This window comes from Capra hircus, chromosome 3 (assembly GCF_001704415.2).
Source record: "Capra hircus breed San Clemente chromosome 3, ASM170441v1, whole genome shotgun sequence".
Taxonomy (NCBI): Eukaryota; Metazoa; Chordata; class Mammalia; order Artiodactyla; family Bovidae; genus Capra; species Capra hircus.
Window position 1 is genome coordinate 9228596 of NC_030810.1, and position 14918 is coordinate 9243513.

The following is a 14918-nucleotide window of genomic DNA, read 5'->3' on the forward strand; positions in this document are numbered from 1 at the left end:
TCATACATGACTCCTGGAAAAACCATAACTTTGATTAGGTGGACCTTTGTTGGCAAAGTAATGTCTCTGCTATTTAATATGCTGTCTAGGTTGGTCATAGCTTTTCTTCCAAGGAGCAAGCATCTTTCAATTCTGTGGCTGCAGTCACCATTTGCAGTGATTTTGGAGCCCAAGAGAATAAAGTCTGTCACTGTTTCCATTTTTCTCCATCTATTTGCCATATAGTGATGGGACTGTTGATGAAAGTGAAAGAGGAAAGTGAAAAAGTTGGCTTAAAGCTCAACATTCAGAAAACAAAGATCATGGCATCCAGTACCATCACTTCATGGCAAATAGATAGGGAAACAGTGGCTGACTTTATTTTTCTGGGCTCCAAAATCACTGCAAATGGAGATTGCAACCATGAAATTAAAAGACGCTTACTCCTTGGAAGGAAAGTTATGACCAATCTAGATAGTATATTCAAAAGCAGAGACATTACTTTGTCAACAAAAGTCCATCTAGTCAAAGCTATGGTTTTTCCAGTGGTCATGTATGGATGTGAGAGTTGGACTATAAAGAAAGCTGAGTGCCGAAGAATTGATGCTTTTGAATTGTGTTGTTGGAGAAGACTCTTGAGCGTCCCTTGGACTGCAAGGAGATCCAACCAGTCCATCCTAAAGGAGATCAGTCCTAGGTGTTCATTGGAAGGACTGATGTTGAAGCTGAAACTCCAATACTTTGGCCACCTGATGGGAAGAATTGACTCATTGGAAAACACCCTGATGCTGGGAAAGATTGAGGGCAGAAGGAGAAGGGGACGACAGAGGATGAGATGGTTGAATGGCATCACCGACTCAGTGGACATGGGTTTGGATGGACTCCAGGAATTGGTGATGGACAGGGAGGCCTGGCGTGCTGTGGTTCGTGGGGTCGCAAAGAGTTGGACACGACTGAGTGACTGAACTGAACTGCACTGAACTGATGGGACTGGATGCCATGATCTTAGTTTTTTTAATGTTGAGTTTTAAGCCAGCTTTTTCACTCTCCTCTCACATTTATCCAGCAGCTCTTTAGTTCCTCTTTGCTTTCTGCCATAAGGCTGGTGTCATCTGCACATCTGAGGTTATTGATATTTCTTCCAGCAATCTTGATTCCAGCTTGTGCTTCATCCAGTTTGGCATTTCTCATGATGTCCTCTGCATGTAAGTTAAATAAGCAGAGTGGCAGTATACAGCCTTGACGTACTCCTTTCCTAATCTGAACCAGCCTGTCATTCCATGTCTGGTTCTAACTGTTGCTTCTTGACTTGCATACAGGTTTCACAGGAGGCAGGTAAGGCGGTGTGGTATTCCCATCTCTTGAAGAAATTTCTAGTTTGTTGTGATCCACATAGTCAAAGGCTTTAGCATAGTCAATGAAGCAGAACTAGATGTTTTTCTGGAATTCTCTTGTTCTTTCTATGATCCATCTGCATCCAAACCGAGGCCTGGAGGCAGAGGGTGGAAGGAGGGAATCCTGGCTCAGAATGCAGATGCCTGGGTCCCATTCTGGACCAACTGAACTGCCATTTCCACAAAGGTGCCCAGAAATCTGCATTTGAAACAAGCACCCCAGGGGACTCCTGTGCATAGCTGTAGAAAGTTCTCTGATACTTTGAGGGAACCTCAGGCTTCAAAGGGACACAGCTTTGAGAAAGAGGTATTCCAAAGAAAAGCTTGAAGGAAGGAGATTGACTCTTTTTGCCTTCTAAGCAGATGCCAGGGATACGGTAGAAAAGGCACTCCACCCTGTGTGAAGACCTTTGTTGAGAAATGAGATAAACATGGAGTCCAGGCTCGGGCAGCTGAGGGATTCCACAGTGCCACCTCCCTTCACCCCGGGTGGTGTCACCATCCCCTCGGGACAGATGACCAAGATTTCTGTGACCTCCTACCCCCAGCCAGCCTGGACCCTGGGCTGTGAAGGGTCAGCAGGCCGCTCCCCGCACTGCAGGTCTAGAGGTCTGAGCCGCTAACATTTGCATAGCGCCCGTCACAGTTTACCCAGTGCTTTCACATTCATCATCTCACTTAATCCTCGGGCAGCCCGGAGAGTGGAGGAGGGGTGGGAGTCAGAGTTTCTGCAAGCCTGCGGCCCACTCTGCCCCCTCACTAGGGAGGGCCCCGGAGATGCAGCTCTGGGTTCCCAGGTACCTTTGGGATTCAGGAGCATGGGCCCTGGGTGGCAATGGAGTCTGTAGCTTCTCTCCACTCCCCTCTTCACCCCGCAACCTGGAAAAATCGGCCCAGTCCTCTCGGCTTGCAAGGGGGGAGCCCACCCTCCTTCCCCCTTTCTTCCTCCTGGGTTTCTATGAGCTATGGCCGTGTTGTGTGCACATGCACGTGGGTGTGTCTACGTGTGTACATGGGTGTGTGTGCACAGTTGTGAAGTATGTGTACAGGTCTGTGCTATGTTTACCTGTGTAGGTATGTGTCCATCTGTGGTGTGTGTGTGTGCATGGTGGTAGCATGTGTGTGTGTGCACGGCTGTGGTGTGCATGGTTGTCTGTGTGCACACAGCTGGGTGTGGTTGTAGCATATCTGTGTGCCTGGGTGGGTGCGTGTACATGGTTATGCTTTGTGTGTGTACGTATGGGTTAGTATGTATGTAAGTATGACTGTGGTGTGTGGGTGTGGGCATAGATGTGTGTGGAGGGGGTGGTGGCATGTGTGTTTGCACGTATGGCTTGGGAAACGTGCGTGTGCACATATGTAATGCTGTGTGGACACGCATAGGTTGGTGTGTGTGTGTGTGCATGGTGTGGTGTGTGTGTGGGAGGGGGGACTCAGGGCAGATTGGTGACTCCTAGGTCTGGGGAGAGGAGAGATGAGGACACAGGTCGCTCTTGACAGAGCCTTTGTCCACACTGGACAGAGGCTGCCTTTGGTGCTGTGATGTAGGCTCCAGGAGAAAAGAAGATGGGTCCTTGCTCCCCAGGCAGACGAGAAGACCCAGAGTGTCCGAGAGCCTTGGTCAAGTGAGGGTGGGGGCCAGACGGGGAGTGGGGCCCTTGGCCTCTTCGTTTAGGAACTGGGATAATTGTGTCTCCGTGGGCTTTTGATGAGCAGCCGTTCCCCCTCCCCCTCGTATAAAACGGCCTTGTATCTGCACATAATCTACGTGCGCCTTCCGTGCTTCCACGTGCACTTTAGATCACCTCTTGATCACTCACAACACCTAGTACAATGCAAATGCTGTGTAAGTAATCGTAAAGTACAACAGAAAAGCTATGCAAGTAGTTGCCAGTGTGCAGCAAATTCAAGTTTTGCTTTCTGGAATTTTCTGGAATTTTTTTTCAAGTATTTTTCATCTGTAGTTGGTTGAAGCCACAGATGCGGAACCTGTGACTGTGGAGGGCCAACTGTGTAACAAGCTACCTCAAACTTTAGTGGCTCTAAACCACAGCTTCCTACTCAGCTCTCCCCAGCTGAGCAATCTAGTAGGCTGGGTTCTGCCAGTTGGTTCTTCTGGGTGGGGCTGGGCATGCATGGCAGGACGTGGCTCATCCTTACCCACATGTCTGTGGTCATCCAGGCCTGGCTAGTCAGCTGAGGATCTTGGGGTTTTCCTCCACGGGATGTGTTATCCTCCTGGGCTTGTTCATGGGGAGGTCGCCAAAACCCCCAAGAAACCAGAGGTTAAGCCCTAATGCCCAAGCGCTTGCCACATCTCTGCTTCTTTGTTGAACCAACCAAGCAGGCGCTACCATAGGGTCAAAGCTATAGCCGGTCTTCACACCACCCCATTGCAGTTGTTGTGAGGATTCAGATAAGAGTTTTTCACGGAACGTGTTTAGCGCTGTGCCTTGCTGGTTAGTTCATCCTCCATAAATACTCACTCTTCCGATTTTGTGAACTGGAACCAGAGGCTTAGACATATTCGACAGCTTGATGGAGGTCTGGCCTCCATGCAGCCGTGGAATTTGAACTCAGCTCCTGCCTCCTTCCAGGCAGCGAGCTCTTAGCCACTCTGCTGCTCTGCCCACGCAGACACACAGAGGAGTCGGTCTCACCTGCCACCACGAGGCTGGTCAGTCTCTGGATGGAGCCTGAGCCCTTCACTTGCTTCCATCTTCAGTCAGCCATGTTCCCCGGGCACCAGGCCTGGGTACCATGTTTTGTCATCGATCTGAAATGCCATGGTGGGAAGAAAATATTTGTTTTGGTGTCCTCTTCCAGCACTAACAATTTTCTGCTTGCATTTTTCTGTTGTTTGGCTCAGATGAATAGCAGTTTTCATCTTTGCTCTGTGTTATCATGTACACAGAACTGCTGTCGGGGAGCTAACAGCATGCTTGCTTAGTCATTATTCTGGGAAGGGGTGCCAGCCAGTCAATAGCCTTTATTTTTATATGACTCTGTACACTGCAAATGCTGAAATGTCACGCCGCGCCCGCGTACAGAGTCACCATCAGACACCTATCATTTCTGGAGGCGGGCGGAGCGGAGGTGGTGGCCACCATTGAGGCCAGGCACCAATTCTGACTGGCTTCCTCTGTCAGCGCCCAGGAGCTGGGTTAACCACCCTGAGTGATTCACTGTGATAGAGTCTGTGGCAGATTTTATGGTTTTTACCCACTCAAAGGAGAAAGCAAATAGCACCTGAGAGATGCCAGCCTCGGCAAAACTTAAAGAGAGAGGAAGAAAGATAGATGCAGGCAGGCAGGCTTGGTGTGGGACCTAGCACCGTCGTGGGAGAGGGAAAATTCTTTCTGGGAGCCCCACGGTGGGCTCTAAGAGGTGGGCAGGATCTTTGTGGGGTCTGCGGTGGGACTGCCTTACCGGGGTTGGGAGTTCTTAGGACGAGGTCAAACAGGCTGGTCATTGTCATCCCTTCAGCTCACAGGGGTGCCAGGCCCGCAGTAAGGACATGAGACGGAAGGCCAGAAAAATGGAATCAAAACCAGGGAGTCTGCAACCAGTAAAAGGAGCTGGGTGGTCTTTGGCAACACAGCTTTTGATTTCCAGAGTTCCAAGAAATGGACGAGGATAAAGATAAATTCATGAGCAAGTTCATTTATTTATTCAGTAAATACCTATTTAGCTTGGAGGTGGTGCCCAGCACAGCTCAAGGTCTTGAGGCTTCCGTGGTGGACAAGATACAATTCCTGCCCTCAGGGAAGATGTGTTATTGTCGGAAATAAAGACATTAAAAAAATCTACTTTGCGAGGGTGACGAACACTAGGAAGGAAATAAACAGGTTGACGGAGCAGAGAGTGCTTCGTAAGAGTTAGTCCAGGGATGGACTAGCATCCAGGAGGTGCAAAGACCCCGGGTTAGAGTGAACTCGATATGCAAAGGAATATTTCTAAGACCAGAGGGGCTGGAAGAAGAGGAATCTCAAAGCAGGAAGGCATAACTGGGCCACTTAGCGGGGTGCCCTGGGGGTCAGAAAGGGGTCTGGATTTTTATTGTGTGCAGTAAGAACCCACATAAGGATTTAAGTGGGGGAATGGTGTGATCTAAGTTCTGAGGATGTCTTTCCTCGGCCGGCATGCAGTTTTCTAAGGAACAAATGAATCATGTTTTCTTGGGGGTGGAAAGGGCAGGAAGGGGAGACCCTTGCTTAGGGACTTGTACCTGTGTGCTGAATCTTGATTGCAGCAGGTGTTTGATAGAGGCTGTCTAGGAGAAATGGAGATGGAGTGATAGTGACTGGATTGATTTATTCCCCCAAAGTGTTGATCCAGGATTACTGTCAGGCTCGGGGTGGGGGGGTGGGGAGGGTTTCCAGCAATGTCCCTAAGGCTCTGGACTCTGGACTCTCTCACCTTCAACATTCCTATCCGTAAATTGGCGGGGGACCCAGAAGGCAGACTCATCAGACATAGAGCTGACACAGAGCTGTCAGGGACAGCTAAGGCCACGGATGACAGGCTCAGGACTCACCATGATGATCCTCCACAGGCTGGAGTGATGGGATGAGCCCAGCAATATCCTTGATTACATTCAGACTGGGGAACGAAGCCCAGCCTTGGAGCAGGGAGACCTCGCTGGAGAACTTTCCCTGAAAAGGAAGCTGGGGTGGGGCAGGAAGAGGTCAGAAAGTCAGCTGGACCCAGGAGCATCCCCACAATAGCCTCTTCACTTCCTTGGTGACAGAGTCCTTAGCCTCTTAGCAGTTCACTTTTCTCATCTGTAAAGAGAGAATGATTTTGTCAATTGCCCAGAGGCATGGAGAAGATTAAACAGAAGCATATATGTGGATGCCTGGCTTCCAGTCTGGCCTTCCAGATTCATGGCAGATGCAAAGGAAATAGGAGTTTGTAGAGACTGTCCCAGGGAGGGTTGGGTGCCCTGGACCAGTCTTTCAGAGGGATGCAGGGGACCTGAAGCCCAGGTGAGCCCCTCTGTTCTTGGCACAGACTCTTCTGGGAATGCAAGCTGCTTAAGAGGCCCATTGATCCCCATGATGTTCCAGAAAAGAATGGCCGAGGAATATGAGGAGGAGTTTACACTCAGCTCCTTCTGGGTCCTCTCCATCAACCTGGCTCTGGGGTGTGGGAGGGGTAGGAGTGTCCTCTCAGGTGCTGAGGAGGGACCACCTGCAGGGTGGATTTGGTACAGAGACCTCAGGCCTCGTGAGTCTTTTAAAAGCTGCTTTGACTTCTCCTTGGAGCTGGTGCTTTGAAGGATACCGTGGCGAGACTTGTGTGTCTGTCTATTATAGCACTTTTTTATTTTCAGAAAAAAAAAAAAATGAGAAGCCAAACAGACAAAAATAGAGCTAATAGTACTTGGTGGACCCATGTACCTCTCACTAAGCCTTAGACCCGGTCAACATAAGGCCAGTCTTGCTTTATCTACTCCCCAACCCCTATCTTTTCCCTCCCCCTGCTAGATTAAGTTTAAAGCTAACCCCAGATGTAATGTTATCTGTAAAGACTTTAGCATGTATCTCTAAGAGATAACGCTTTTATTGTTTAAGTATAACCGCAATACCATTATTCTGACTTTTAAAAATTAACATAATTGTGATGTCTTCCTAATTCAGAAGATCTATTTGTATATAGCTTGCTTTGCAAGTTTTGGAGGGGGACAGTTCAATTCAGGTCAGTCGCTCAGTCGTGTCCGACTCTTTGCGACCCCTGGCACGCCAGCCCTCCCTGTTCATCACCATCTCCCAGAGTTCACTCAGACTCACGTCCATCGAGTCCGTGATGCCATCCAGCCATCTCATCCTCTGTCGTCTCCTTCTCCTCCTGCCCCCAATGCCTCCCAGCATCAGAGTGTTTTCCAATGAGTCAACTCTTCGCATGAGGTGGCCAAACTACTGGAGTTTCAGCTTTAGCATCATTCCTTCCAAAGAAACCCCAGGGTTGATCTCCTTCAGAATGGACTGATTGGATCTCCTTGCAGTCCAAGGGACTCTCAAGAGTCTTCTCCAACAACACAGTTCAAAAGAATCAATTCTTAGGCGCTCAGCCTTCTTCACAGTCCAACTCTCACATCCATACATGACCACAGGAAAAACCGTAGCCTTGACTAGATGGACCTTAGTCAGCAAAGTAATGTCTCTGCTTTTGAATATACTATCTAGGTTGGTCATAACTTTCCTTCCAAGGAGTAAGCGTCTTTTAATTTCATGGCTGCAATCTCCATCTGCAGTGATTTTGGATAAGTCTGCCACTGTTTCCACTGTTTCCCCATCTATTTCCCATGAAGTGTTGGGACTGGCCATGATCTTCGTTTTCTGAATGTTGAGCTTTAAGCCAACTTTTTCACTCTCCTCTTTCACTTTCATCAAGAGGCTTTTGAGTTCCTCTTCACTTTCTGCCATAAGGGTGGTGTCATCTGCATATCTGAGGTTATCGATATTTCTCCCGACAATCTTGATTCCAGCTTGTGTTTCTTCCAACCCAGCGTTTCTCATGATGTACTCTGCATAGAAGTTAAATAAGCAGGGTGATAATATACAACCTTGACGTACTCCTTTTCCTATTTGGAACCAGTCTGTTGTTCCATGTCCAGTTCTAACTGTTGCTTCCTGACCTGCATACAGATTTCTCAAGAGGCAGATCAGGTGGTCTGGTATTCCCATCTCTTTCAGAATTTTCCACAGTTTAGTGTGATCCACACAGTCAAAGGCTTTGGCATAGTCAATAAAGCAGAAATGGATGTTCTTCTGGAATTCTCTTGCTTTTTCCACGATCCAGCGGATGTTGGCAATTTGATCTCTGTTTCCTCTGCCTTTTCTAAAGCCAGCTTGAACAGAGAGGCAAAAACTGGTCCTTCTAATGTCTGGTTTCTGTGACTAGAGATTCCCCTGTTCCCTTTGAGGGTGATGATGAAGAATATGGGGGATCAATATCTTGGGACCATGGATTGGCAGCCTCTTTATTCCAAGTGTTCCCAGGGACACAGCAGGAAAGTGAAGTGAAATAAAAGTGTTAGTCGCTAAGCTGTGTTGGACTCTTTGTGACCCCATAGACTGTAGCCCATGAGGCTCCTCTGTCCATGGAATATTCTCCAGGCAAGAATACTGGAGTAGGTAGCCATTCCTTTCTCTAGGGGATCTTCCTGACCCAGGGATTGAGCGTGGGTCTCCTGCATTGCAAGCATGTTCCCAGGGACACAGCAGCAGAGGCATCCAGTTGATAGACTGAGTCTAGATGTGGGGAGGAGGAAAGATGGGAGTAAGGAGAGAGAGCCGGGAGGAGGGGAAGAACTGAGTGAATGGCCTTGTCCCTTCCATGGCGCCAATGGCCAGCATCCACACCAGCCCGCTCCCGCTGCCAGCCACCGCGTGCCCAGTGCTCCTGTGTGTGTGTCTGTTCCAAGCCTGCACAGGGGTCACTGCACCAAGTGCTCATCCCACCCAGGGGCTGGGTGCTTGTAGTGCCATAGGTGTCGTACTTTGTCACAGGGGAGTCCCCAGGGTTCCAGGATGTGGCAGGAAGTGAGCAGTAGGGCCCGATTCTGATCTCAGTCTGTTTGACTGGAGCCTGCTTTTTCCTGGCACAGCTCCCAGCCTCCAGGCCTGGGGAGACCACATGCAGGGCTGGTGTTCAGGAGGTGGTGGCTGTCACCGTCATTAGAATAGTGACAAGCTCCCATGTTTTAAACTCTTCCCTAGGCCTCCCAAGTGCCCTGGCCAGCCGCGACCTTTACCAGGACCCCTTGGGACTCACCAGTAACCATCAGCTATGGGATTAATGCCAGCACAGTAGGAGTGCCTGGGACTGTAGCCTGTGCTCATTCTGACTGGTTGTCAGATACAGAGACCATCCCCTGGTTTTATGTGTGATGACTGTGAGTCATTTTGCACGTGTGTGTGTGTGTGTGTGTGTGTGTGCATCTGTGTGCATGTGTTCACATACAGAGCATTACCAGGAAGGAACATCCTTGCTGGGAGCATTTGCTAGTCATTGTTTTGAGGGCTCACTGCATCCACAGAATGGGCTGTCAGGGCAGGAATATACTCTGAGCCTGCCCAAAGATCTATTCACAGCATGCTTTAATTTTCCCCTCTGCCTCTTTTTTCACCATTTTCACCAGCGGTAGAACTCTGAGCAGTCTCTGGAATGCTCTATGTAGGCCAACTTATCCACCCTTCCCGGGAACCCACCCAGGAGGGAGAGCAGGGTGGGCTGCCACAGTCCTCCTGGGAGTACCAGGGAGGAAGGTCCCCCCTTACCAAGGATGCTGGTGGGGCAGTGTGGGCCCAAACCAGTCCGGCAGGATTGCTACCCTCTCCCACGCCTGGAGACAGCCAGCATCTAGGAGCTTAGAGTCCATGGGACCATTAGGCCACATTAGAATGGTACTGGCCACCAAGGGTGTAGTTGGAGGTCCCAGGTCTCAGGTGTAGGTAGAGGCCAGTGTTTATATACAGGAAGATTATTGTGAATCAGTGCAGGGATCAAGCAATTGCTGGTGCTCCCAGGCAGCCCAATCTGTTATCTGGTCAGAAGTCCATGCCAGCCAAGGTGGACACGGGTATCTATGGAGCCACTGTGCAGATTTCAGGATCCAGAGGCCCAGCCTGGCTGACAGAGGTGTATATAGACTGGCTGTCCCTTTAATTGCCTTTACTGTGCGAGACACGGTCTGAAGTGTCTCTGTGACACTCTGCTTCACCAGGAAGGAAGATAACGGTACCATGATGCTGAGCAAGGGACCCAGGATCACATAGCTGGGAAGTGACTGAGCCAGACTGTGAGCTCCAGCTGCCACCTTGCTGTCCCTGCTCTGACTCAGACCATCCTGCAGTGCCTGGGGCCCCGGGACCCTGGACGCCACGTCCAGAGCTGTTGACTCAGTCCTGTCCCCTTTGCTGCTGGTCTTTTAGTGCTTTGGGTCCTGAGCACCACCAAACAGGGAGCAATGGACAGAAATCAAGACTCGGCCCACTCAGCAAGATGGAGCACTGGGAGAGGACCCAGGGGTCCCGATTCCCAGAACCAAGCTCTTAGGACTATTCCTGTTCAGTTCAGTTTAGTTCAGTCGCTCAGTCGTGTCCAACTCTTTGCGACCCCATGAATTGCAGCACGCCAGGCCTCCCTGTCCATCACTAACTCCAGGAGTTCACTCAAACTCACGTCCATTGAGTCGGTGATGCCATCCAGCCATCTCATCCTCCGTCATCCCCTTTTCTCCCTGACCCCAATCCCTCCCAGCATCAGGGTCTTTTCCAGTGAGTCAACTCTTCGCATGAGGTGGCCAAAGTACTGGAGTTTCAGCTTTAGCATCATTCCTTCCAAAGAACACCCAGGACTGATCTCCTTCAGAATGGACTGGTTGAATCTCCTTGAAGTCCAAGGAACTCTCAAGAGTCTTCTCCAACAACACAGTTCAAAAGCATCAATTCTTCAGCGCTCAGCTTTCTTCACAGTCCAACTCTCACATCCATACATGACCACTGCAAAAACCATAGCCTTGACTTAGACGTAACTTTGTTGACAAAGTAATGTCTCTGCTTTTTAATATGCTGTCTAAGTTGGTCATAACTTTCCTTCCAAGGAGTAAGCGTCTTTTAATTTCATGGCTGCAGTCACCATCTGCAGTGATTTTGGAGCCCAAAAAAATAAAGTCTGACACTGTTTCCACTGTTTCCCCATCTATTTCCCATGAAGTGATGAGACCAGATGCCATGATCTTCATTTTCTGAATGTTGAGCTTTAAGCCAACTTTTTCACTCTCCTCTTTCACTTTCATCAAGAGGCTTTTGAGTTCCTCTTCACTTTCTGCCATAAGGGTGGTGTCATCTGCATATCTGAGGTTATCGATATTTCTCCCGGCAACCTTGATTCCAGGTTGTGCTTCATCCAGCCCATTGCCTGTTGGCATGGTATAAAAACCCTGTGGGTCCACGTATGGCCCAGTTTCTCTCGTGGAGAGCAATAGGCTTCTCACCTTGGCAAACATGTTTTCTCTAGCCCCTTTTCCTGGGGTCTGTGCCGCACTGCAGAGCCACTCTCAGGGAGCGGCCCTAAAGCCATCTCTCTTTCTAACCTGTTTGCAGGGCTCTGGAGCTCACCAGTGGCAAAGACGAGATCTCCTTGTTGGTGGAGCAGGAGTTCCTGAGCCTCACCAAAGAGCACCTCCTCCTGGTCCCCAAGAGCTCGGGGGAGCTGGAGGCACCCAGAAGCAACACTGAGGGGCCCAGACAGCCAGCCCCCTGCCTTCTCATGCCTTCGCTGGTGGCCAGCAGCAGTGAGCACCCAGGAGCCTCCATCATGGCTGGTGAGAAGCTCCTGGAGCCGAAGGTGGCCGTGTCAGTTGTTGGCAGCCAGCCAGACTGTGATTCTGCCACATCTACGGTCACGGGCATCCTGCGTGCTGCCAAGGTCAAGAGTGCCAAGGGGACAGAGGACAGGAGCCGCAGCGTGGGGGCCTCCAGCTCGGAGATCAGCAAGCTCCTGGCTCAATTCCCACTGAAGTCCACAGAAACGTCCAAGGCCCCCGACAGCAAGATGGTGTTGGAGGAGACCAGGGTCATCAAGGACTTCCTGCAGAGCAGCATGTTCAGTGGCCCTGGACCCAGAGAGCCCGCAGGGCTGGGCCCGTTCCTTCTGCTGCCTCCCCCGCCTCCGCCTGTGACTCCCAACAAACTCCCCGAGCTCCCTGCTCAGAAGAAGCAGCTTCCAGTGTTCGCCAAGATCTGCTCCAAGCCCGAGGCTGACCCCATCGTGGAGGGGTACCAATTGATGGGTGAGTGGGGCTGGGAGCAGGGCTAGGAGGCATGCTTGCTAGGAGGAGAAACTTAGCACGTGGGCTGTGCAAAGTAGGGCGAGGTAGCCTGGCTGATGAGCGTGGTCCCAGGGTGCAGGCTGTTTTCAGCCCCCACAGCCCTCCTCTGCTGAATGCTCATATACAGGGCACGACTCATGTAACCAGACATGGTGGCCCTGAATCCAATACACTTTGGGAAGAGGGAGAGGCCTGTTTTGTAACTGACTGGGTTTTTAAATCCATAGGCACCCGAGGACATTGAACGAAGCATTTACCCTTGCTGGATCCAGGGTGAAAGTGCAGCCAGGGGACTCTGAGCTGAATAGGAGGGAATTTAACTGGCTTCTGATGGAGGCTCCTGTCCTGACCATGATGCCTGGTCCCCTCTCCCGGGGATAGGGGGTGAATGTGTAAACTCTCCGGGTGCAGGCAGACTGCTGGCCCTGGGGTTTGTTCCCAGGGACTCCAGGGCTTTGGCAAAGTGCATTCCCACTCCTAAATTGAGGAGTCCGCACCCTTCCCGGATTGCCTCCCCAAATTCCAGGATTCTGCATTTTGTGTCTGTTCTGATCCAGCTACTCAGCCTGGATAGTTCCAAGAAGGAAGACTGGCGGCAGTGACGCTTGCCATCAGCAGTCACTGGGAGGAAGCTGGAAGAAAAACTCCCCCCAGGTTGTGACAGATGGGTAAAGGAGAGATGCCTGTATTGGGAGGGCCCAGATCCATCTTCCTAAGAAAACAGGGACACAGTCACCCTAGAGAACATTCTGTAGGAGCATTTTAAGAACCCAAGGACTCCAAACTGTAAATGGCATGCTGGACTCTGGGTCCTGGGCAGGCCTCCAGGGGTCCAGGGGCTCTGGGGATGATAAGCTGTGTATGTGAGATGATGGGGCATACCCGGGGGAGGAGACGTGCCTCCCACCTCCTTCTCTCCTCTGTCAGACAGGGCTGCTGGTTTGGAGACAGTTCTGTCCCACACACCTTCCCACCATTTGCGTGTGTGTGTACAGGTGTGTGCGTGAAGGTGTGCTGAGAGGAACTTTGCAGATGGAAATGCAGTCTGGGCACATCTGAGTGTAACCCTTCTGTGTGTATAGCTGTGTATGTGTGTGAGCACGCGAAGGGAATGGCAGGAAGGGATGTGTGTGTGTGTGTGTGTGTGTGTGTGTGTGTGTGTGTGTCTGTGTATATAGCCTTTGGAAGAGGGAGCTTTGGAGATGAGTGAGTGGCAAGTGTGTTTCGGGTGGCTGGGGTGGGGTGTGATGGCAGGTGTGTGGGCCTCTGGGGAGAGGGCTATTATTAGTAGGTACTGTTATCTCAGCACTGGCTGGGGGCCACACTCTGCAACCAGACAAGCTCTAGGAAAAGACACCAGGGGCATGTTTTGCTAAAAACTCATTTTCTTCTGGCTCAGGCTAGAGCAGCTTTCTCCTTTGCTGGGATGGCAGTAAGCGGGCAGGCCCCAACCTGTCCAGACTCAGCCCCAAGGCCATGGGCTAGTGGGACTAAGAGTTGGTGGGATCGTGTCCACTCCCAACAGGCGATTCTGGGCACAAGCCCTCTGATCCTATTGCTACCAGCATGATCCACTGTGCCTGTCATGTGTCCAGTGCCATTTCACAGCCAAGCTCAATGGAGACCAGGACCTCCAAGCTGGGAGAAACATGAAGGTGCTGAGAGCAAGGCCCTCTTCTCTGCTTCAGCCAAGCAGTGCCTTAAAATACACACACACACATATATATATATATATATATATATATATATGTATATATATTATACGCTTCTCTGGTGGCTCAGCAGTAAAGAATTGGCCTGCAATACAGGAGACCCAGATAATTTGGGTTCAGTCCCTGGATCGGGAAGATCCCCTGAAGGAGGGCATGGCAACCCACTCCAGTATTCTTGCTGGGAAAATCCTATGGACAGAGGAGCCTGGCAGGCTACAGTCCATAGGGTCACAAAGAGTTGGATGTAACTGAGCATACACGAACCATGTATTTACGCTTGCAGTATGATGCATCCCCCCACCATACTTTGTTGGAAGAAAGAGTTTTGTTGGAAGAAAGAGTTTTGTTGGAAGAAAGAGTTCCATTGCTCAAAAGGAAAATTGGGTGAAAAACCACTGTTGTAGGGGGATCCTTGGTGGTCCATGCAGTGTCCTTGCACAAGGGAAACTTGGTCTGTTTGGAGAGAGAGAGCTGAGCCTGGCACCGACAGCAGCCAGTGGCTCACTCGTGCCTCTGTGCCTTTGCCTGTGGTCACCCATGGCTCTGGGTGTAGGGCCTCGCTGCAGACCTCCTCCTCCTGGAATCCCTCTGGTCCTCAGACAGAAGCTGTCTCAGCCGCCCTCTTCCCCCGCTGTGTCCCTCCGTCACCTCAAGGTCCCCATCTGCCTTGTCCCAGAGCTATTTCTGGGTCTGTCTCTCTCTTCCTCCGTGTTGTGAGTTCCTGCCGGGCCAAGTCTGGCTCTGACTCATCCAAGTGTCCCCAGGACTCAGGTCAGAGCCTGGCACTGATGAGTGTGCTGAATCGCCACGACGACTTAGCAAGAAGAGAGTCTGTGACGAGGGACCAGCTGCGTGTTGTGTGGGAATGTGTGTGCGCCAACCACCCCCCCGCCACCGCCCACCGCCACTAAGCCAAGTGTGCTCCCTGAAGACAGGAACTATCCGGAACCTTTGTGATCCAACCTACAAATGGTTAGCGGGAAGGAAGGGGGG

General features: G+C 50.8%; 1 protein-coding gene across 1 annotated transcript in view; it reads left to right on the forward strand.

Annotated features, from left to right (window-relative positions):
* The window catches only part of C3H1orf94 (chromosome 3 C1orf94 homolog), a 43545-nt gene that overhangs the window by 9677 nt on the left and 18950 nt on the right, over positions 1–14918 (forward strand). Inside the window, exon 2 of the mRNA XM_005678733.2 lies at positions 11486–12174. Coding sequence (XP_005678790.2) covers positions 11486–12174 — 689 coding nt within the window. The remainder of the gene's footprint in view (positions 1–11485; positions 12175–14918) is intronic.